Source organism: Garra rufa, chromosome 1 (genome assembly GCF_049309525.1).
Source record: "Garra rufa chromosome 1, GarRuf1.0, whole genome shotgun sequence".
NCBI lineage: Eukaryota > Metazoa > Chordata > Actinopteri > Cypriniformes > Cyprinidae > Garra > Garra rufa.
In genome coordinates this window covers 96,525,533-96,546,102 of record NC_133361.1, presented here as the reverse complement: position 1 = coordinate 96,546,102, position 20,570 = coordinate 96,525,533, and the positions used below count along the sequence as shown (strand labels likewise).

General features: G+C 39.6%; 1 protein-coding gene and 6 non-coding genes across 7 annotated transcripts; all 7 read left to right on the top strand.

The window, feature by feature from the left end:
- The first annotated feature begins 11,214 nt into the window (after positions 1-11,214).
- On the top strand, positions 11,215-15,375 carry LOC141340734 (uncharacterized). The gene has a single exon (XM_073845829.1). It carries the CDS (start codon positions 11,250-11,252, stop codon positions 12,279-12,281), a length of 1,032 nt encoding a protein of 343 aa, XP_073701930.1. The 5' UTR covers positions 11,215-11,249; the 3' UTR covers positions 12,282-15,375.
- A 250-nt stretch (positions 15,376-15,625) lies between these two features.
- On the top strand, positions 15,626-15,699 carry trnai-aau (transfer RNA isoleucine (anticodon AAU)). Its single transcript has one exon. It is a non-coding gene; the product is annotated as a tRNA-Ile (tRNA).
- Positions 15,700-16,654: 955 nt separating this feature from the next.
- On the top strand, positions 16,655-16,728 carry trnat-ugu (transfer RNA threonine (anticodon UGU)). The gene has a single exon. It is a non-coding gene; the product is annotated as a tRNA-Thr (tRNA).
- A 538-nt stretch (positions 16,729-17,266) lies between these two features.
- Positions 17,267-17,337, top strand: trnat-agu (transfer RNA threonine (anticodon AGU)). Its single transcript has one exon. It is a non-coding gene; the product is annotated as a tRNA-Thr (tRNA).
- Positions 17,338-17,783: 446 nt separating this feature from the next.
- trnat-cgu (transfer RNA threonine (anticodon CGU)) lies at positions 17,784-17,857 on the top strand. Its single transcript has one exon. It is a non-coding gene; the product is annotated as a tRNA-Thr (tRNA).
- Positions 17,858-18,285: 428 nt separating this feature from the next.
- On the top strand, positions 18,286-18,359 carry trnat-ugu (transfer RNA threonine (anticodon UGU)). The gene has a single exon. It is a non-coding gene; the product is annotated as a tRNA-Thr (tRNA).
- Positions 18,360-18,826: 467 nt separating this feature from the next.
- Positions 18,827-18,900, top strand: trnat-agu (transfer RNA threonine (anticodon AGU)). The gene has a single exon. It is a non-coding gene; the product is annotated as a tRNA-Thr (tRNA).
- The last annotated feature ends 1,670 nt before the right edge of the window (positions 18,901-20,570 follow it).

Sequence of the window (20,570 nt, the reverse complement as noted above, 5' to 3'; positions counted from 1 at the left end):
CTCCAGAGCAGGTTTAAGCTTGCGCACCTGTTGCTATGACAGCAAGTCCCGGATGAGCTTCGAAGAACCGAGCGATCCAAGATCACGCAAAATCGTACACAATCAAATCCAGCTAACTTAGTTAGCGAGGTACGAAGAACGGACCCCAGATCAGAAGGTTGCGTGTTCAAATCACGTCGGGGTCACGTGATTTCTTGTTGACTTCTAATGTGAAAAGAAGTCCTGTCGTTGTGTGCTGCAGTGGTTTCCAATCCCACCGCTCTGTATGTCTCCCTTATTAAACACACCTGATTAAGATCATTAGCTAGTTAGGAGAGAGCTCCATGAGCTGTAGCGTCTTTTGCGCGCTCAAATTCGTTATTTTAAAGGTAGACGCGCGGCTTGCGCGCATAATGGAAGCGACGCACTCGTTTTTTGCAGGCGCGTCCGCGCCGCATCGAGATAAAAAACATCTCAACTTTTCAGAATGCAGAAAGCGCACCGAAGCTTGGAGCTAAAGCGCAGCTGATGGTTGCTTAGAAACGGCAGATGCTTCCGGAGCGTGATATATACCCTGCATGTGATGGGTCAAGATCCCAACCAAAGGAAACCCTGGTCTCATTGATGGTGATTTCACATGAAACAAAACATCTACACGTTTGTTAGTTCTCAATAAGAGCTTCTCTAGAAGTCTGACAGAAGTCAATCTGGTTAGTAATGAGTGAAGCTGGTCAATCTGTTTGTGGAGTTGTTGAATCAGATCTTGAGAGGTTTAATGTATTGTTTTATTTGAGTTGATTTCCTCTAAGGCTGTGGTTGAAGTCAGCTGTAGTTCTTGTGTTTCTCTTTCCATTGATGATTCAGCAGGTGTTCATCATTAATGATCAATCATCACATAATGATCTCATTAACTCCAACACTGTGTCAATGCTACTTGAACACTCTGTAGTGTGGAAACACATGAACACTGAGCAGTGCTTGTTTAACACTGGGAATAATTACATAAACCTTACCTGTTTCATTCACGTATCACTGATGCATATGAATCACATTAAGTTTATTAATATGTTTATATTAAAACTATGTAATCCAAATACATGGAAAATTAGCATTTAATTGAATTACATAAAGTTTATTTTTAGACCGAATTATTTTTTTGAGTGCAGTGCACGTACAACTTCAGAGGATCACGTCAAATAACAGCACTGAATGACGCATTTCTATAGACAAAATGCATCTAAAAATAGTGGAGGAAACAGACTGAGATGCTGCAGGAGAGTTACGTGATCCAAGCTGCTCAAAACATGAGAATTCCTTATTTAAAACTAATAGAGTGATGGCTTGCCCTGTGAGGCGCTTTTAGATCCGTTTGCGTCCTCAGCATGAAAACTTTCAGTTTGCGGTCATATCCTTATCTGTAAATGTCACAAATTTACTCGAGATTTTCCATTTAAAAATCCATTCTGGCAGTCTGTAAGTTTAAATCTTTACTGAATGAGCGTCAGACAGCCGGAACACAGAACACAGAACACAGAAAGGGAGACAATTGATACTCAACTCAGCGCAAAAACATTCATTGTGCTGAAACATCTGTCGTTGAATGTTAAATTTAGATTTAAATACAACATGTAGTGCGCGTATTTATGGAGGGTATGAACAGTAGGGCTGTGACGGTGGCAGATTTTAACCACCGCCGGTGGTGCGGTGTTTTATATATAAATAAATGAGGCTTAAACATTATTCACGAACGTGCGTGTTTTGCAATTTCTGTCGGTGAACAAGCTGTCTACAAAACACTAAAATAAATCAACGAAATAATACATTTAAATAAGAAAGTAGCCTAAATAAGTGTTAAATAGGCTATTAAACAAGCATTCGTTGCAAAAATTCCTACAACCTCTAACGTTACAGCTGATCAGAATTACTGGCCGAGTTCTCTTTCTCTTCCCCATTGCACAGCTGCTGTTTTTAATAGCAAAGTAATTACATTCATTGTCGTTTCTTTAGTTTATAAAGTTAATTTAGAAATATATTTGGAACATGTTTTATTTGTGAAATTCAAGTTTTTGTTTTTTAAAGTAACGACAAAGCGGCCGGCGGCAGATAGATCAGTTTAGCCTTCTCAAATCATCACGATTTAAATTAAAATCCTTAGATAAATAAATAAATAAAAAAAATTAAGCATATCACAATATTAGTTTAATCGTTTAACCTAGATAAATGTGTAGGCTACTAATAGGTGCATATCCAATAGTTTGTGCGGAGATTAAAAGCTTTGCAGGACATGGAGGTGCAAGTGCTATGTGAAACTTCATTTTTGCTTATAAATGTAAGAGTAATAAATTTACTTTAAATTATTACTTCACTACTATAAAACGAAATAATTCAAATCGAAAACAAAACTCTTTTATTAGCTATAGGCCTAATCCATAAAGATGCACTCAGAAAATACTAGTTTATTAATAAATAATATGAATATCTCCTTACTTTTCCCCTCCACATTCATGGTAGGCCTAATAGGCTGTATGCACGGCGGTGAATGACGTACTTCCGGTGGAATATAAGGATGCTGGATTACTTCCGTTCCGGCGTGATTGTAGAGTGCTGTGTACTATTTTTTCTAATAACTTGTATTGTCTTCTATACTACGGTAACGTTAGACACAAAAACAGACTCCACTCATATTGTTGATGCTTATTTGCTTTATTATATTAAATAAACATATAAAATGACATCTAAACGTATGAAAGTATCTTTTAAAAGACGGGAGGACAGCCCCTCTAGCCACCACTGCTGTGTGCCGCAGTGTACAGCATCTGCTAAATTTAACACTTTTCTAAGTTTCCACACGTTTCCTAAAGAATGTGGGATTATAAAACCAACTTTGCCGCCTTGTATCTCCATTACCACTGTTTCAGCTATAATTAGCAGTGATAATGCAGTGCTATTCATCTGTCGTAGAACTGCATTACATTTTTTATTCTTATTATTTTGTACAATAATCATCCATACTAGCTAAGACAACAGCTGTGGTTATCCAAGCTGAACAGTGGTAACGTTAGAAAAGTAAAAACTGAACTGGACTGAACATGTCCAACAGAACTTTGAACGTCTCTTTTAAGCTACTACTCCTTCTCTCAGTTGGTGTGGAGTCTCTGCTTTCCTCATAGAGCGGTAGCAGTGAGCTTTCACTGAGATCTCATTTGTGGCCCTGATTTTACCTGACACTTTCAGACAAAATTACAAACACATTAAATGTCAAACATTTGATAACGTGATTTGATAACGTGATTAGCCTGCTGCTGGACGAATCGTAAAAAAATAATAGAAGTTCAGTTCAGGCGGTTCAGGTCAGCTGAATTTACCTTCATAATTGCACAGATACGAAGACACATAAAACTTGAAACCTTTCTCAAGTTTGCTCTGTGGCGTTGTACTGCACATCAGTGATTGTACATTTGGGCAACTCCTGCAAACACCGAGTAAAATTCGTCGACTCTGCCATAATCGCGTTTTTCTCCGCTTCAAACCTCTCCAACCGGAAACGGAATAGCAGCCTTGCGTCAAACGCGGAAGTACGCGTGCATAGAGCCTATTACTTTAGCTGGGGCTTTGGGCCAGCTTCAGCTTACTGCGTGCATTTGAACGCGGAACTCTTGCGCTCGCTGCTGTTGGTGGGACACTAAACACTGCCACGGCAGAATAAATAGCAGAAAAACTGTATTTTATGCTTGTTAGTGTGTTTTTCTTCAGATATTTGTCCTTTCTCTTTATTACAACAGGTGAATTGTTGTAAATGGTTAAGCACTGTGTTTTCATAGCATTCAGAATGTGGAATAGTGTGATTAAAAAAATAAATAAATAATTGGAATTTTTAAGCCAACGAATCGATTAATTGAAAAATTAATCAGCGAACTAATCGATTATCAAAATAATCGTTAGTTGAAGCCCTAAATAGTAGTATCACCAAAGACAGTCTTACTATTGGGAGATGAGAGGATTTGTGTTACTTACTACTGAATAAAACGTAATGGTAAAGCATAACATTACAGCATTGATGTCATTGAATTTCTGTTTCTGAGTTGTGTGACACTTTATTGCAATTTGCGGACACCATAGGAATGAATGGGATGTGCTGAAAGCTGAATCCAAAAATCAGTGACTTCTCTTTAAAAAAAAAAATTTCAGTAGAAACTCTAAAAATAGTTCAATCCAAAATTATTGTTTAGTTTAAGACATGTTGAAGATTATCTGATAGGCTGTCGTTTCAATAAATCATAAGCTATTTCCTCTAAAAAGCTGTTCATTCAGCCTATTGAAGCCTCTCCACCATTGACATCAATTTAAAAAAATGGCGGCTAGTGTCCTTTCCTGCTAACTTTTTTGGTTTGCGGAAGAGAAAAATAAAAGATGTCTGTCTTTGTCATGGCTAATGACAATACCATCTGCTATACTATACTATACCATAGGTTTTGACTTGACTACAATTGTAAGCACAATGTCACAGCAAACTAGTATGAAAAACAACGAATCTACAACAGAAATCTAAATAGTGAATGGTTTTTACCATTGATGGTAATTAATATCACTGGTTTGCCTGGTAAAATGGTGAAGTTGGTGCCTTCACAGTCGGCAAAATGCAAGCTGGCAAAAAAAAAGAAAACCACAAATTAGATTATTTGTAACTGGCTGCAGACACACATGAACAGCAAAATGAGGGCTTTCATGAGAGCATACTGTACCTTGCTCATGGATGCAATATTCATCGTCCCCTTTGATGATGTACGAGGTTGGAGGAATGGCTTCAAAAAACCCATGGATGACACATTTCCTGTTGTGGAGTGGCTGTTTTTTGTGATACAATACATCACAGTCCCCACAGAACCACTCCTAGGGAAGACGCTCTGTTCACCTAGGGAGAAGATCCCCCCCCCCCCCCCCCCAATATATTACTTCAGGTGAATAACTAAAGTATAACACACTGAATTGAAGCTACTCAAAATTTAATCAGACACTAGGTTTGATTGTATTGCACTACATAGTGGCTCAGTGTTTAGCACTTTCACCTTACAGCAAGAAGGTCCTTTGCTTTTCTCATAAATATGGTTTTCATCTGGGTTTCCAGGTTTTATACCATCCTAAAACACATGTATCCTAGCCTATACTGTATATAAGGGCACTAAAAATTAATTCTCAGCAAGCCTACACTAAAGTTAAATAATTATGAAAACCAACCTAATAACAGCAGGCTCATGGCAAAGCCAACACAATGGACAACCAACAGCCTCTTTTACAATAAGGCATTCAAGGTGGTATGGTCTTGCTTCTTTCCAGCGATCTGAGGCTTTCTGTTGCCGAAAAGACCATGATGATGCAGAGCTTCTTGGAGGCTCAGCAGAAGGATAAGATGCCAAAATATCAGAGAGCCTCTCCATATTTTTTTTTTCTGTAAAGAAAATATGAAAAAAAAATCAAAAGGGACAATTTAGATGAGGACCAATTAAAACTCCACTCATGAATATTTAGAATAAACTCCATTTCATGATTCAGTATCAAACCATCCTTAAACTTTACTAAACTGTGTTCTTAATCCATTTACAGCACTGTCAGATTTGTGTAAGCATTTTTTTCTTTAATTACACATGGATTTTAGATTCATCACTGTGATTTACCAAATTCCTCTTGAGGATTTAGTTGAGTTGAGGGTACATAAGTGGAACCTCCACACTGGATGACAAGGAGCACTCAAGAGTAGGGTGTGCGACTGAACCGCTTTATTGGCGGATACGGTTACGGATCGGATATTGGCGGATCCGTTGCGCTGTGCAAGTGGACTCCAATGCCTACCCGTTTTGCGGATCCGTTCCGGATCTTGTGGTACATCCGGCACGGATCCGTTCTGGAATAATTTTGCTATCTGGGCGTATACGTTCTATATTGATATCAGAGACCAATTTAAATTATTGGATAAATGCATTCTATGGCACCTTTAATGTGTGTGTAAATACAAATGAGGAATCATGTTAAGCTAAATATATTCCGTTTATTTATTTTTATTTTTCTATCTGCTTTTTTTTCTAAGGCTATGATTAAATTTTGACCAACATAATTATATTTTGCGGTAATTGTTATTTACATCTATTTTAAGTAACTATTTGCTTATTTCTGTGGTTACTTTATTCTCCAAGGTACTTTAATGTATATATATATATATATATATATATATAAAACCATTTTAATTAAAGATTTCCATTCAGACAGACAGTCAAAATCAACTTAATCCACTTTCAATGTAATGCTTTACAGATGTATGGACCTTTAATGAATTCTGCTTGAACCAAATAAATATTATAAACCAAATTATTGCCTTTATAGTCCTGATATTTGATGAAAAGATACTGATTTTGCATTTAAAAAATGTCTTTTAATAATAAATTATATACTCTAACGAACAGGACTTTTATTTTGTCCTGCTGATGACGTCATAAGGCTGCGCTGCGCTCCTGTCTGTGATTCGGTTGAAGAAAGGTGAGTGTTTTTAAACTTTTTTTAAGTGTTTAAATCAAAACAACTCGGTTAGAGAATGTTTTTTAAAAATGTGAAATGAATTATTACCGAGTGTAACTTATTAAGGCTATTTTGTGTGAATAAAGCGCTCCTGCACACGAGTAACAGAAACAGTGCGTCTCATTTATCTGAACCAGTTTATCATAAACACGAATTCACTGATGGAGAAACGGATCTTTGAGAAAATCCGAGTGAACTGAATCGGTTGATTCGCAAAAATGATTCAGTGTTTCGAATCACCACACGCTGATGACACACTGCTGACCAAAACTGCAAATGCAACGAAAATAACATAATAATAATCATCATGGTTAATGATTTTTTTATGAACCTGTAATACTTTAAATGTAGCATATTTCAGTAAAGACCAAGATAAACTTAATGCAAATAGGAATCTTCTGTGTGTGCTTTTTATTCATTTCAGTTTATTTTTCATTATTATTCTGATCTTAAACAGGACAAAGTGTTCAAACACACAGAAAAAACAGATCCATGCGACACAATTATAAAGATGGCGTTTATTAAAGAGGAGAGTGGAGACATGAAGATTGAGGAAGCATTCAGAGTCAAACATGAAGATACTGAGGAACAAACAGGTTGGTTTTCATTCTCAAAGCTCAAATAGTTTTTTTTCTCAAATAGAACTTAATGTTTTGTGTATTAATTAAACATTTTATTTGTGTAATACTAAAACTTGGATATTACAATATTCAGAGCTTCAAAAACATCAGTCTGCTAGTAATATGAAACATTTCTCCAGTGGACACCTCTTGCTCTAGTTACTGCATGCTGTCTACATGACCAGTACATTTATAATAATGCATAATAATATGTAAAACATATATTATAAAAAACTGTTATGACCTTGATCTTCTGTCCAGCTCAGTTGTAAATGTATCATCAGAAGTTGATCTAGGATGAGTGTTTCTTCTCTTCTTCACGTAGCAGCAGCACATGTTGGATCTTCTTCATATTAAGACCCACAATGTAGATTTGAGGAACAAACTTTTTTCAGACAGACTGAGACTAGCTCCTATATGATCCAGTGAGTTAGTGCTGTTTTTTACTTTACATTGACACAGAGAATACATTTTGAGAATAGTTTAGATAGTACCACACACAACTTGTGTACTATAGAGTTATTTTGAAATGCAATATTAGAAGCTTTCTTAAAGGCGTAGTTCACTTTCAGAAAAATAATTCACAGATAATGTACTCACCCCCTTGTCATCCAAGATGTTCATGTCTTTCTTTCTTCAGTTGTAAAGAAATTGTGTTTTTTGAGGAAAACATTTCAGGATGTGAACATTTCTATGGTGCCCCCGAGTTTGAACTTCCAAAAAGCAGTTTAAATGCAGCTTCAAAGGGCTCTAAATGATCCCAGCCGAAGAGAAGGGACTTATCTAGCGAAATGATCGGGTACTTTCAAGGGCTGGACCAGAATATTCGATTATTCGAATATTCGTTCGGTGGGTTGACATTTGATTTTACATTTTGAGATTTGAATATTCGTTTTTTTTTTTTCATACACCTTGCATCCCCTGCGAAAAGGTTCTCATTCGCGCTTAAATATGAATGAAGAAGATCAGACTGCTGCGCCACTAACACAGGAACAGCAAAAAAAGAAAAAAAAAGAGAGAGATAAATTTAGTAATATTTGATAGACACTATAAAGTACAGTCGGGCCCACTTGAATGGTTGAAGCAAAACTAGGGCTGTGACTGTCGTAATGACAACTGCGCCTCTGCGTTTAAATGCACGCAGTAGCCTAAAGCTGACCAGCAAAGCCCCAGCAAAAATAATTACCATGAATGTGTCGGGAAAAAGTAAGGAGATATTTGAATTATTTATTAATAAACTAGTATTTGACACAAAGATCCTGACGCCATTTGCTCATTGGACGCGCCTTTAATACTTAAATGCATATGCATTAGGCCTATAGCTAATGGAAGAGGTTTGTTTTCGATTTGAATTATTTAAATTATTTTTTTACAGTTTCGGATGATATATTAGTCTTACCTTTATGAGCAAAAATGAAGTTTCACATAGCGCTGGCTGGCACTTCCATGTTCTGCAAAGCGTGCTTATATCGATGGGTTTTAAAGGTCCCATATTGTACACATTTCTGGAGGTTTATTTTAGTTGTTGATGTCCTTAAGAATATATATTTGCGGTATAAGTGCCAAAATCCATCTCAATATATTTTTACAGCTCCTTTTTTAGGAGCTCTGTCAAAAACAGGTCGATTTTGGCCCATCTAATTAATATTCATGAGCCTCTCTTCTGATTGGCCTGTTGTTTGCTGAGTGACGCACAGCCAGGCCAATCACAGTTAACTACGGTCATGTATACTTTAGCCAAGCCCAGAGCCATAGAGAGAGCCTAGCCTGCTGATACTCAACAGGATATTTCAGAATGATCATTAATGTTTTTTCTTTTTCAAACACCGAATTCAGTGAGCTACATAACTTTTGCTTCAGTAAAGCCCCTTTCACAATGAGCGCTGATTCTGGAAAACTACTGGAACGAGCGCTGTGTGAACAAAAGCCAGAACCAGAAAGGCAGTGTTGTAGTGATTGATGCACGTTATCATGCGACTCTTCACGACAAAAAAAAAAAAAAAAAAAACGTGCAAAGTGGAATGAAGCAGCGATCAGGCAGAGCCAGCTCCTCACTATCAGCGCTGAAGCACAGTTTGTTCAGGTTAGTTTCAGTTTAGTGAAACGTACGCGTCGCATTACATCTCACATCCAAACGTCACATGTCTTTATGGTTTGTGTGTAAAGCACGCACAGATTCCGGAAAACAACTGTGAATGAACCAAATCAAACAACTCCGGAACAAATCATGGGACACATTATCCGTGTATTTACCGGAATCGCTGTGTGAAAGAGGCTGAAGTTGGCTCATGAAAATGAACAGCTACTTTAAGCAGGCTGTGTGCAGTTTACAGTGGATTGACTGTTTTGAAACTCATATGATAGTTACATAGCCACTAGACCTCAGTTATCATGAAAAAAAGCCAGGAAATTTCGATTTTGACAATATGGGACCTTTAATTGAAATCGTGATGACTTGGTCGTTACTTTAAAAAACAAAAACTTAAATTCAACAAATAAAAAGTGTTCCAAATATATTTCTAAATTAACTTTATAACCTAAATAAACGAAAATAAATGTAATCACCTTGCTATTAAAAACAGCAGCTGTGCAATAGGGAAGAGAAAGAGAAAACAGATCGGTGCCAGTAATTCTGATGAGCTGTCGGAGAAGGTCCGGGCGAGGTTTTAGTAATGTTTGCAAAGAATGTTTGTTTAATAGCCTATTTAACACTCTTATTTAGGCTAGATTCATATTTAAATGTATTATTTATTTGATTTATTTTAGCGTTTTGTAGGCTGATTGTTCACGGACGGAAGTGCTCAAATAAACACGCAAGTTTGTTAATAATGTTTGGGCCTCATTTATTTGGGGTTTCAATAATATACATAGGCTATGTATTTTATATAGGCTTATATACACAAACGTTATATATAATGTATATATATTTATTTATAAATAATTTAGATATGAATAATTTATTTATATATAAACACTGCGCCAAATTTTTTTCGTTCTTCTTTTATTTACATAGCCTACCCTTCACGGTGCCAGTAATTACTGTGCTAATTTCTGATTTGGGAGTGATTTGTTTGTAAAAAAAAAAAGTTAGGCTACCTTATTAAAAGTATTGCACTTAACAGACCTGTGTGTTTTATATCACGGTGTCCGTACATGAAGCATATAAGCTCTGCCTGCGTGAGGCGCGCTGCATCCAACTAGCAATGTTCTATTACAATTTATTAATTCTGAACGTGTGGTGTGTCCATATTACACCAAAATGCAACACTGCACTCCCTTGGGTCCACAGCAAAAATCATTTGGATGAACTGTTCTCGACATAATAAAAATGCAAACAGAAAGACATACAGAGATTCCTGCCTTTATTAGACAGAAGAATATGTTCAGCCCCTCCCACCGAAGCTTCGAATATTTGATGTTGATTACTACCGAAGCTTCGAAGCTCAAAAAATGGTATTCGGACCAGCCCTAGTATTTTCGAAAAACATTTACAACTTATATACTTTTTAATCTCAAACCCTCATCTTGCTGAGACAAGACAAGAATTTGAGGTTAAAAAGTACAGAAATTGTAAACATTTTTAGAAAATAACCCATTTTTTTTCTAGATAAGACCTTTTTTTCCTTGGCTGTGATCAGTTAGAGCCCTTTGAAGCTGCGTTTTGGAAGTTCAAACTCGGGGGCACCATAGACGTCCATTAAATGGAGAGAAATCCTGAAATGTTTTACTTAAAAAAAAACTGTTTCCTTATGACGGAAGAAAAGACATGAACGTCTTGGATGACAAGGGGGTGAGTACATTATATGTATTTTTTTTTTTCTGAAAGTGAACTACTCCTTTAAGATGACATTTTTACACAATCATTATTATTTTTGATTCTGTAATTTTTTTAAGTGTTTCTAGCCATCCAAGCATGCTCAAATGCCTATGTAAAGGTGCATAACACAAACTCAAAATGTGAATAATAATTCTGCTCCATAACGGATAGCATAGTGTTATGCTATTCAACTGGGCTTAACATGCATTTGTTTTTTTGCCTTAGACATTGTGACAGTAAAAGTGGAGAGTCAAGATCTGAATGAAATGGAAGAGAAAGATATAAAACATGATTTTATAACTGGAGAAAAATCTTTTAGTTTTTCACGGACTGAAAAAACTTCCTCTCAAAAAAGAGCTCAGAAGACTGGAACTACAAGTCTTTTCTTCTGCCAACATTGTGGAAAGAGTTTTAGTAAAAATGGAAACCTTAAAGTCCACATGAAAATTCACACTGGAGAGAAACCTTATACCTGCCAACATTGTGGGAAGAGCTTCCTAAGAACAGAGGATTTTAAGAGTCACTTGAGAGTTCACACTGGAGAGAAGCCGTTTGAATGTGGTCAGTGTGGAAAAAGTTTCTCACATAAATCAACCGTTTCTAATCATATGAGGATTCACACTGGAGAGAAGCCTTTCATCTGCAAACTGTGTGGAAAAACCTGGAATCAAAGAGAAAAACTCAAGATTCACATGAGAGTTCACACTGGAGAGAAGCCTTTCACATGTGATCAGTGTGGAAAATGTTTCTCATACAGAGAAAGCCTTAATATCCACATGAGAATTCACACCGGAGAGAAACCTTACATCTGTCCTCAGTGTGGAAAGAGTTTCACGGTTAAAGGAAACCTTAAGATTCACATTAGAAGTCACACGGGAGAGAACCCGTTCACATGCAATCAGTGTGGAAAGTGTTTCAGAAATAATTTAAGCCTTAATAATCACATGAGGATTCATTCAAGAGAGAACGGTTTTAAATGTCATCAGTGTGCAAAGAGTTTCACAGACATGAATCACCTTAAGGATCATGTTGAAATTCACATCGGAGAAAAGCCTTTCATGTGTCATCACTGTGGAAAGAGTTTTACACACAAAGCAAACCTTGAGAATCACATGAGAGTTCACACTGGAGAAAAGCCTTTCACCTGCCCTCAGTGTGGAAAGAGATTCACGGTTAAAGGAAACCTAAAGGTTCACATGAGAATACACACAGGAGAGAGACCTTACAAGTGTCTTCAGTGTGAGGAGAGTTTCATATATCAAAATGACCTGAAACATCATTTGCAAACTCATGTTTAGAAAACAGATTGATTCATTGGATTACCCTCTTCTCAATTCTTCTCAGTCCAAAATGTGAACATTGGGTCATTTTGTTTGGTTGAGTCCACAGATTTGAAAGTTCAGGGCCCGTATTCATAAAGAATCTTAGTGCAAAGAGTTGCTCCTAGTGACAAAATTCTAAGAGAATTCTTAGAAAAGTGGGCGTTTTCCCTTAAAATTAAAGAAAAGATCCTAGTAAAGAAAAAAGTAATTCAGAAAGAATCTTAACCCTTAAAAGAGGTCTTAAGGTCCAAATTGGAGTAGGGAAGAGGACTTTTAAGAGTTTCTTTAGCAGTGGATAACACTGACAAAACATGAGGAGGGCAATGCAATATTTGCACACAATGCATGACAGTGATTTCACTGATGCTACACATGAGATTGTGCAGAGATAATGTTTGTGACTTATTTTGTTAGAGACATGCTAACATCTCTGACATAGTGCAGAAATGCCATAGTGCAGAAATGGAAGAAATCACTACATTTATTACATGAACTTATTTGGCAACTGGAAACAATGCAACTATGCAGCAGTAATAATTTGGGTATGTTCACAACCTTCTATAAGCAAAGAGATCACACAAACAATTACAGCACTTTCACAACCTTAATGTGCTGCTGTTCATTACCTATCAAATACATTAAATACAACATTAACAGCGTGGTAAAGAAAAATATGTATAAACATAAAATATATAAACTTACATAATATGTGTGTTGCGGTAAAACAGGAAAAATTATGCCTATAATTTCAAAGTGAAGGCTTAAACTAGACCCTACACTTAAAAGTACTCTTTTATTTCCTTCTTGGACAACCAACCAATCACAGTCTTTAAAATGCTGTGTCATCGCTAGCAACGGGGTCAACCCCGCCTCCTCACTAAGATAAAAGTTTTCGTCTTTTCTTTGCTCAGAGTTGCTCTTAGATTGATCCTGAATCACTCTTAAGCTAAAACTCCTACGTAGGAGTTTTTAAGCTAAAATAAAAGCTTTCTGAGAGGATTCTTAGAATCTTTATGAATACAGGCCCTGTTGTGAATGGTTTTGTTTTTATTCAAGGGCATTTGAGACTGATTTTGGCCATGACCCCATTGTTGACCTATTAGGCTGGTCTTCATATTTGGAGACCCATGGTCCCAATCAGACTTAGGCAGTTCAGTGTGTGATGACAATAGCAAAAAAGACAACATATTCTGTGTGGGATGTGAGTTTATAACATCTAATAAGGTAATAATGTAGCTGGCCATAACTGGATAAACACTAGTAGTGAAAATGTATTTTATATAACCTTTTCCCGTGATTTTTATTTATTTATTTTTTACTTTTTTGTGCATTTTAAAAATGTTTTCTGTATGCATGTGTACAAGTGTGTCTCAAAAAATTTGAATTTCATGGAAAAGTTCTTTATTTTTTGTCATTTAATTATTCAAAGGAAACTTTCTTATATTCTAGATTCATTGCAAACAAACTGAAATATTTCAAGAGGTTTTTTTTTTTAGTTTTAATTCAGATTGATACAACCTAAAAAAAAAAAATACAAAAAATCAGTCCCTCAAAAAATTTGAATATTTTTTCCAAAGATCAAAAAGATATACAAAACAGAAATGTTCAAGATCTCTGAAGTAGATTTAATTATTCACTTAATAATTGGTTGGGGCTCCTTTTACACAAATTACGGCTTCAATGCGGCATGACATGGAGGCAATAATCCTGTGGCACTGCTGAGGCGTTTTTGAAGCCCAGGCATCAGAATAATACATCAAAAAATATCTAGCAACATTTCAGTTTGTGTGCAATGAATCTAGAATAAAAAAAGTTTGCTTTTTTGAATTAAATTGCAACAAATATAGAACTTTTTCATGATATTCTATTTTTTTTTTAGATGCACTAGTTGTGTATGTGCAATGTGATCTAATGAGAATTTGTATGCATTTTTTGTGAAACTGTGTGCATGTGTTGATTAACAACTTCAGGCTAACTTTGAAGAGCTACATGTGCAAAGCTATCTGAATACACTTCACACCTTGAAGACTACAGTGGAGAACTATATAACTTCAAAGAACATGACCCACATTTAATCTCAAGCTAGCTCAGAAACTTTATTTCAAATGAAAGAAACTGATGAAAGGATAGTTCACCAAAAATGAAAACTGTCATCATTTACTTGACATTTTAAAATGATTTCCAGTGAAGCAAATTAATATGTTGTCCAATATATAATATACCTCAACAGTATATCACAGATGGCGAGTTGAGCTTGCAGTGGCCACGTCTGATGACAGCCTTCAGACAGGTAAAGATTACCTGAATGTTGAGGTGAAGCTCTTCAAGGGCCTTGTCATGCCAGAAAAAAAAACATGAAATATGGGCTGCATTTCAGTACAAATCCAAGACAGGAACTTGGTGTCTTGCATCATAGTCATCCTTGGAATCTGCGACTGTAAATAACAGCCTATTATTAAATGTTTTGCTGAATCATCATACAAGGGCATAGGTTTGTTTTGATAGTTGATCTGTAGTTTATGAATCTTCACATTAGATTTTCTTGCCATAAATTTAGTCTTAATATAACACTATTAGATACGAAATATCTAAATACAATGCATTACAAATGCAACGTTTTGCTTAATAGTCAAATCTGAATAAAATCACATTCATCATTTGAGAGGGTGCAACACAGTTCACAGTTGTGCTTGTTGTCTGGTTTTCATTTATCAGGCTGTGTCAAGTTCTCTTTCTCTCCACTTTTGTTTACCACCAGAATAGCTTCCAAGTTCATTGGCCCATCCTGAACCAGCCAACCTAAACCAATGCATTTTACATTTAAAATGTGTGGCTCACCAGAATCAAATAAGATTGATAGATGATGAAGTGCATGGTAAAAACTAAAATTTAATTCATAATATGTCATATTTAAAATATAGAAAGAATACAAAAAGTAACAAAGCCATTAAGGTTTGGAATAACACGAGAGAGATAAAAGAATTTGAACTTTTTGGGTGGACCATATTTTAAGATTTTATAGCAGATAAAAAAAAATTATGAAGCAAAAAGAATCAATTAAAGTATTGGTCAAATGTCTGTTATGCTTATCAAATCTGCCTTTATGCGATAAAAATACAAAAATAAAGTGATTTTGTGAAATGTCATTATAACAATGTTTTCTGTTTAAATATAATTTTAAAAATAATTCATTTCTGTGATGCAAAGCTAAATAATTAGCATCATTATTTTTCTAGGTTTCAGTGTCATGCGATCCTTCAGAAATCTAATATGCTGATTTGATACTCTGAGCAGCCCTCCCCACGCCTAACATGCGGGTTGGCGCCGTGGCTTAGTTGGTCAAAGCGCCTGTCTAATGAACAGGAGATTCTGGGTTCAAATCCCAGCGGTCCCTTGGGCTGAGCTCTAGTCCAGCAAGCGTCCCTAAATTGTGCACAGACCTGCTTGCTCAGTGCACAGCTTGCCACTCGGCCAAGCTGGACGTGCTCTCTGGCGCAATGGATAGCGTGTTGGGCTTCTAGACTGCCAGATGAGGCCATTCAAAAGTTGTGGGTTCGAGTCCTATCAGATTTGTGCTTTTTGGAATTTTGTTAAGCCCATACTAAGGCGTGAATATAAGAGTGTTGCCCTCAGACAGCAGAAACCATTTTGAGGCCTCCTGTTCTCAGTGTACATTGATTTAAAAAAAAAATGTCAATCATATTTAAAAGGTAGCAAAACATGCCCAAGAACCAATTCAGTGAGGTATGGCAATCACTGTCTTGCATCAAGTGGAGGCAGCAGGACATTCAAAGTGTTGATTCATGCATCCTCTGAGCCGCCCTCCCCACCCCTTTACGTGCGGGGTGGCGCCGTGGCTTAGTTGGTTAAAGTGCAAAGTCTTGTAAACAGAAGATCTTGGGTTCAAATCCCAGCGGTGCCTTGGGCGGTTTTCCAGTCCAGCAAGCGCAAACTTTTCCAAAAGCGACCCGCAAACAGGGATAGCTACGGCAGCGAGTGGGTAATTTTGCAAATCGCCCAGACTCAGTTGTCGGCAAACGCCTTAAAGCTGTCCAGCGCACGGTCAGCCAACCCTTGGCCTCTTCTCTGGAAGCCTGGATCGTCTGAGTCGCCCTCCCGGAGGGCGAACGTGCTGCCAGGCTAGTCTAGTAAACAGGAGATCCTGCGTTCGAATCCCAGCGATGCCTTTGGCTGCGCGCCACAATACAGCCGAGCTCGTGCTTTACCAAAAAACGGACGCGAATGGGGACACAGAGAACCTCTAGGTTAGCGGGCGGTTTCGCTTGCAACACTACCCTCTCACCTGCTTTTGAAGGATAGCATCCCAGGCTAACGGGTCCACCCGAGGTGGCGCCGTGGCTTAGCTGGTCAAAGCGCCTGTCTTGTAAACAGGAGATCCTGGGTTCGAATCCCAGCGGTGCCTTTCCACCGGTGGCTGTCTCTGGCCTCACTGTTGGATGGGAGAGCCCAACTACACTGTATATTTTTGAACCGTGCCTCAATTGTGCAAAGACCTGAGGACCTGTCTTTCTGCCCACACAGCGTGCCACTCGGCTGAGCTGGATAGGCACAAATCTGTAAGAAAAGCCCTCAGTGGCCCAGCCCGGCATATTGATCGGCTCTGTGGCGCAATGGATAGTGCATTGGACTTCTAGAATTCCAGATGAGGCCATTCAAAGGTTGTGGTTTTGAGTCTCACTAGAGTCACGCTTTTTGCCATTTTGTTAAGCCCATACTGCGCAGTGTTGCCCTCGCACAGCAGAAACCATTTTGAGGCCTCCTGTTCTCAGCGTACATTGATTAAAAAAAAAGTCAATCATATTTAAAAGGTAACAAAACATGCCCAAGAACCAATTCATTTTTGGTATGGCAATCACTGTCTTGCATCAAGTGGAGGCAGCAGGATGTTCGAAGTGTTGATTCATGCATCCTCTGAGCCGCCCTCCCCACGCCTAACAAGAGGAGTGGCTTAGTTGGTTAAAGCGCCTGTCTAGTAAACAGGAGATCCTGGGTTCGAATCCCAGCGGAGCCTTGCAAACGACAGGTTGGATCTTTTTGCTCTCCCTTGGACCTGAGGCCCTTACAGTGCCTCTGCCTTTCAAACGACACCGCAATTGTGCAGAGACCCTAGGGCCTGTCCTTCCTGCAGAGAGAGCCTGCGCTCTCTTACCGTTGGACGGCCACAGACCCGAAAGGTCAGCCTTCACGCGGCTCTGCTTGCTACCCCCTTATGGGCTCTGTGGCGAAATGGATAGCGCGTCGGACTTCTAGACCGCCAGACGAGGCCATTCAAAGGTTGTGGGTTCGAGTCCCACCAGAGTTGTGGCTTTTGGCTTTCTAGTAACTCTCATACTGTGCAGTGTTGCCCTCAGGCAGTAGAAATTTGTAGACATTCTCTTTTAAGCGTACCAGCACCTGGCCCGCCTCTGGATGTTTTGATCCTCTGAGTCACCCTCCCGACAGCCTCGCGTGCGGTTTGGAGCCGTGGCTTAGTTGGTTAAAGCGCCTGTCTCGTAAACAGGAGTTCCTGGGTTCAAATCCCAGCGGTGCCTTTGGCGGCTTTGCAGTCCAGCAAGCGCAAGCTTTTCCGAAAGCGACCCGGAAACAGGGATAGCTAGGGCAGCGAGTGGGTAATTTTGCAAATCGCCCAGACTCAGTTGTCGGCAAACGCCTTAAAGCTGTCCAGCGCACGGTCAGCCAACCCTTGGCCTCTTCTCTGGAAGCCTGGATCGTCTGAGTCGCCCTCCCGGAGGGCGAACGTGCTGCCAGGCTAGTCTAGTAAACAGGAGATCCTGCGTTCGAATCCCAGCGATGCCTTTGGGTCCGCGCCACAATACAGCCGAGCTCGTGCTTTACCAAAAAACGGACGGCGAATGGGGACACAGAGAAGCTCGAGGTTAGCGGGCGGTTTCTCTTGCAACACTACCCTCTCACCTGCTTTTGAAGGATAGCATCCCAGGCTAACGGTTCCAACCGAGGAGGCGCCATGGCTTAGCTGGTCAAAGCGCCTGTCTTGTAAACAGGTGATCCTGGGTTCGAATCCCAGCGGTGCTTTTTCACCAGTGGCTGTCTCTGGCCTCACTGTTGGATGGGAGACCCCAACTACACTGCATATTTTTGAACCGTGCCTCAATTGTGCAAAGAACTGAGGACCTGTCTTTCTGCCCACACAGCGTGCCACTCGGCTGAGCTGGATGGGCACAAATCTGTAAGAAAAGCCCTCAGTGGCACAGCCTGGCATACCCACCAGACTCGTGCTTTTTGGAATTTTGTTAAGCCAGTACTAAGCCCATAATAAGAGTGTTGCCCTCGGACAGAAGAAACCATTTTGAGGCCTTCTGTTCTCAGCAAACATTGATAAAAAAAAGTCAATCATATTTAAAAGGTAGCCAAACATGCCCAAGAACCAATTTAGTGAGGTGTGGCAATCACTGTCTTGCATCAAGTGGAGGCAGCAGGACGTTCAAAGTGTTGATTCATGCATCCTCTGAGCCGCCCTCCCCACGCCTAACATGCGGGTTGGTGCCGTGGCTTAGTTGGTCAAAGCGCCTGTCTAGTGAACAGGAGATTCTGGGTTCGAATCCCAGTGGTCCCTTGGGCTGAGCTCTAGTCCAGGAAGCGTGCCCAAATTGTGCACAGACCTGCTTGCTCAGTGCACAGCTTGCCACTCAGCCAAGCTGGACGTGCTCTCTGGCGCAATGGATAGTGTGTTGGGCTTCTAGACTGCCAGATGAGGCCATTCAAAAGTTGTGGGTTCGAGTCCCATCAGATTTGTGCTTTTTGGAATTTTGTTAAGCCCATACTAAGGCCATAATAAGAGTGTTGCCCTCAGACAGCAGAAACCATTTTGAGGCCTCCTGTTCTCAGTGTACATTGATTTAAAAAAAAGAAATGTCAATCATATTTAAAAGGTAGCAAAACATGCCCAAGAACCAATTCAGTTAGGTATGGCAATCACTGTCTTGCATCAAGTGGAGGCAGCAGGACATTCAAAGTGTTGATTCATGCATTCTCTGTGCCGCCCTCCCCACCCCTTTACGTGCAGGGTGGCGCCTTGGCTTAGTTGGTTAAAGTGCCTGTCTTGTAAACAGAAGATCTTGGGATCAAATCCCAGCGGTGCTTTGGGCGGTTTTCCAGTCCAGCAAGCGCAAACATTTCCTAAAGCAACCGCAAACAGGGATAGCAAGGGCAGCGAGTGGGTAATTTTGCAAATCGCCCAGACTCAGTTGTCGGCAAACGCCTTAAAGCTGTCCAGCGCACGGTCAGCCAACCCCTGGACTCTTCTCTGGAAGCCTGGATCGTCTGAGTCGCCCTCCCGGAGGGCGAACGTGCTGCCAGGCTAGTCTAGTAAACAGGAGATCCTGCGTTCGAATCCCAGCGATGCCTTTGGTTGCGCGCCACAATACAGCCGAGCTCGTGCTTTACCAAAAAACGGACAGCGAATGGGGACACAGAGAAGCTCGAGGTAAGCTGTCGGTTTCTCTTGCAACACTACCCTCTCACCTGCAATCAGGAATAGCAAGTGGTTAATTTTGCAAACTAATCTGGAGAAGCAATCTTCAAAGAGAGCCAACAATCCCACGCTGACCTAACCCCCTCTCTTCGCCCCTCACTCTCACACCTCTCTCCCTAAAAGCCTTTGCTTAAGGAAAAACACATGTTATTAGGAATGCACCGATACCGATATCGGTATCTGGTATCTGGTATCGGCCTCGATACCACATTTTCTAAAGTACTTGTAGTCGTTAAAAGTCCCCCGATACCGGAGACCGATACCACGGTCTGAGAAGTGTCTATGTTTGAGCAGCGTGTAAGGGGCCCGCCCCCAGGCCCCGGTTGCAGCTCAGAGCGGGGAGAAGGCGAGGCGAGACATGTTAGTCGTGTGGAACTATTTCAAAGTGGATGAAGACGACAAAACAAAGGTGGACTGCAAATTGTGCTCAGCGAAATTGTCCAAAGGAGGCTCAAAAGGTAGCGCATTTAACACAAGTAATTTAATCAAGCACCTAAAATCCCAACACGACAACGAGTACAAAGTGTTTACCCATGCTTCTAAACCAATGCAACCCACGCTGCAGCAAACTCTTGCAAGACGAGAGAAAATGTCCAGAGACAATCCACGTGCTGTGAAAATAACACAGGCAATTATCGAGTACATTGCATTGAGTGACCAGCCACTCTCGGAGGTAGAAAATGTGGGATTCCTACGTCTCCTCCATGTTCTGGAGCCCAGATATGATGTCCCAAGCCGCCGCTACATGACTG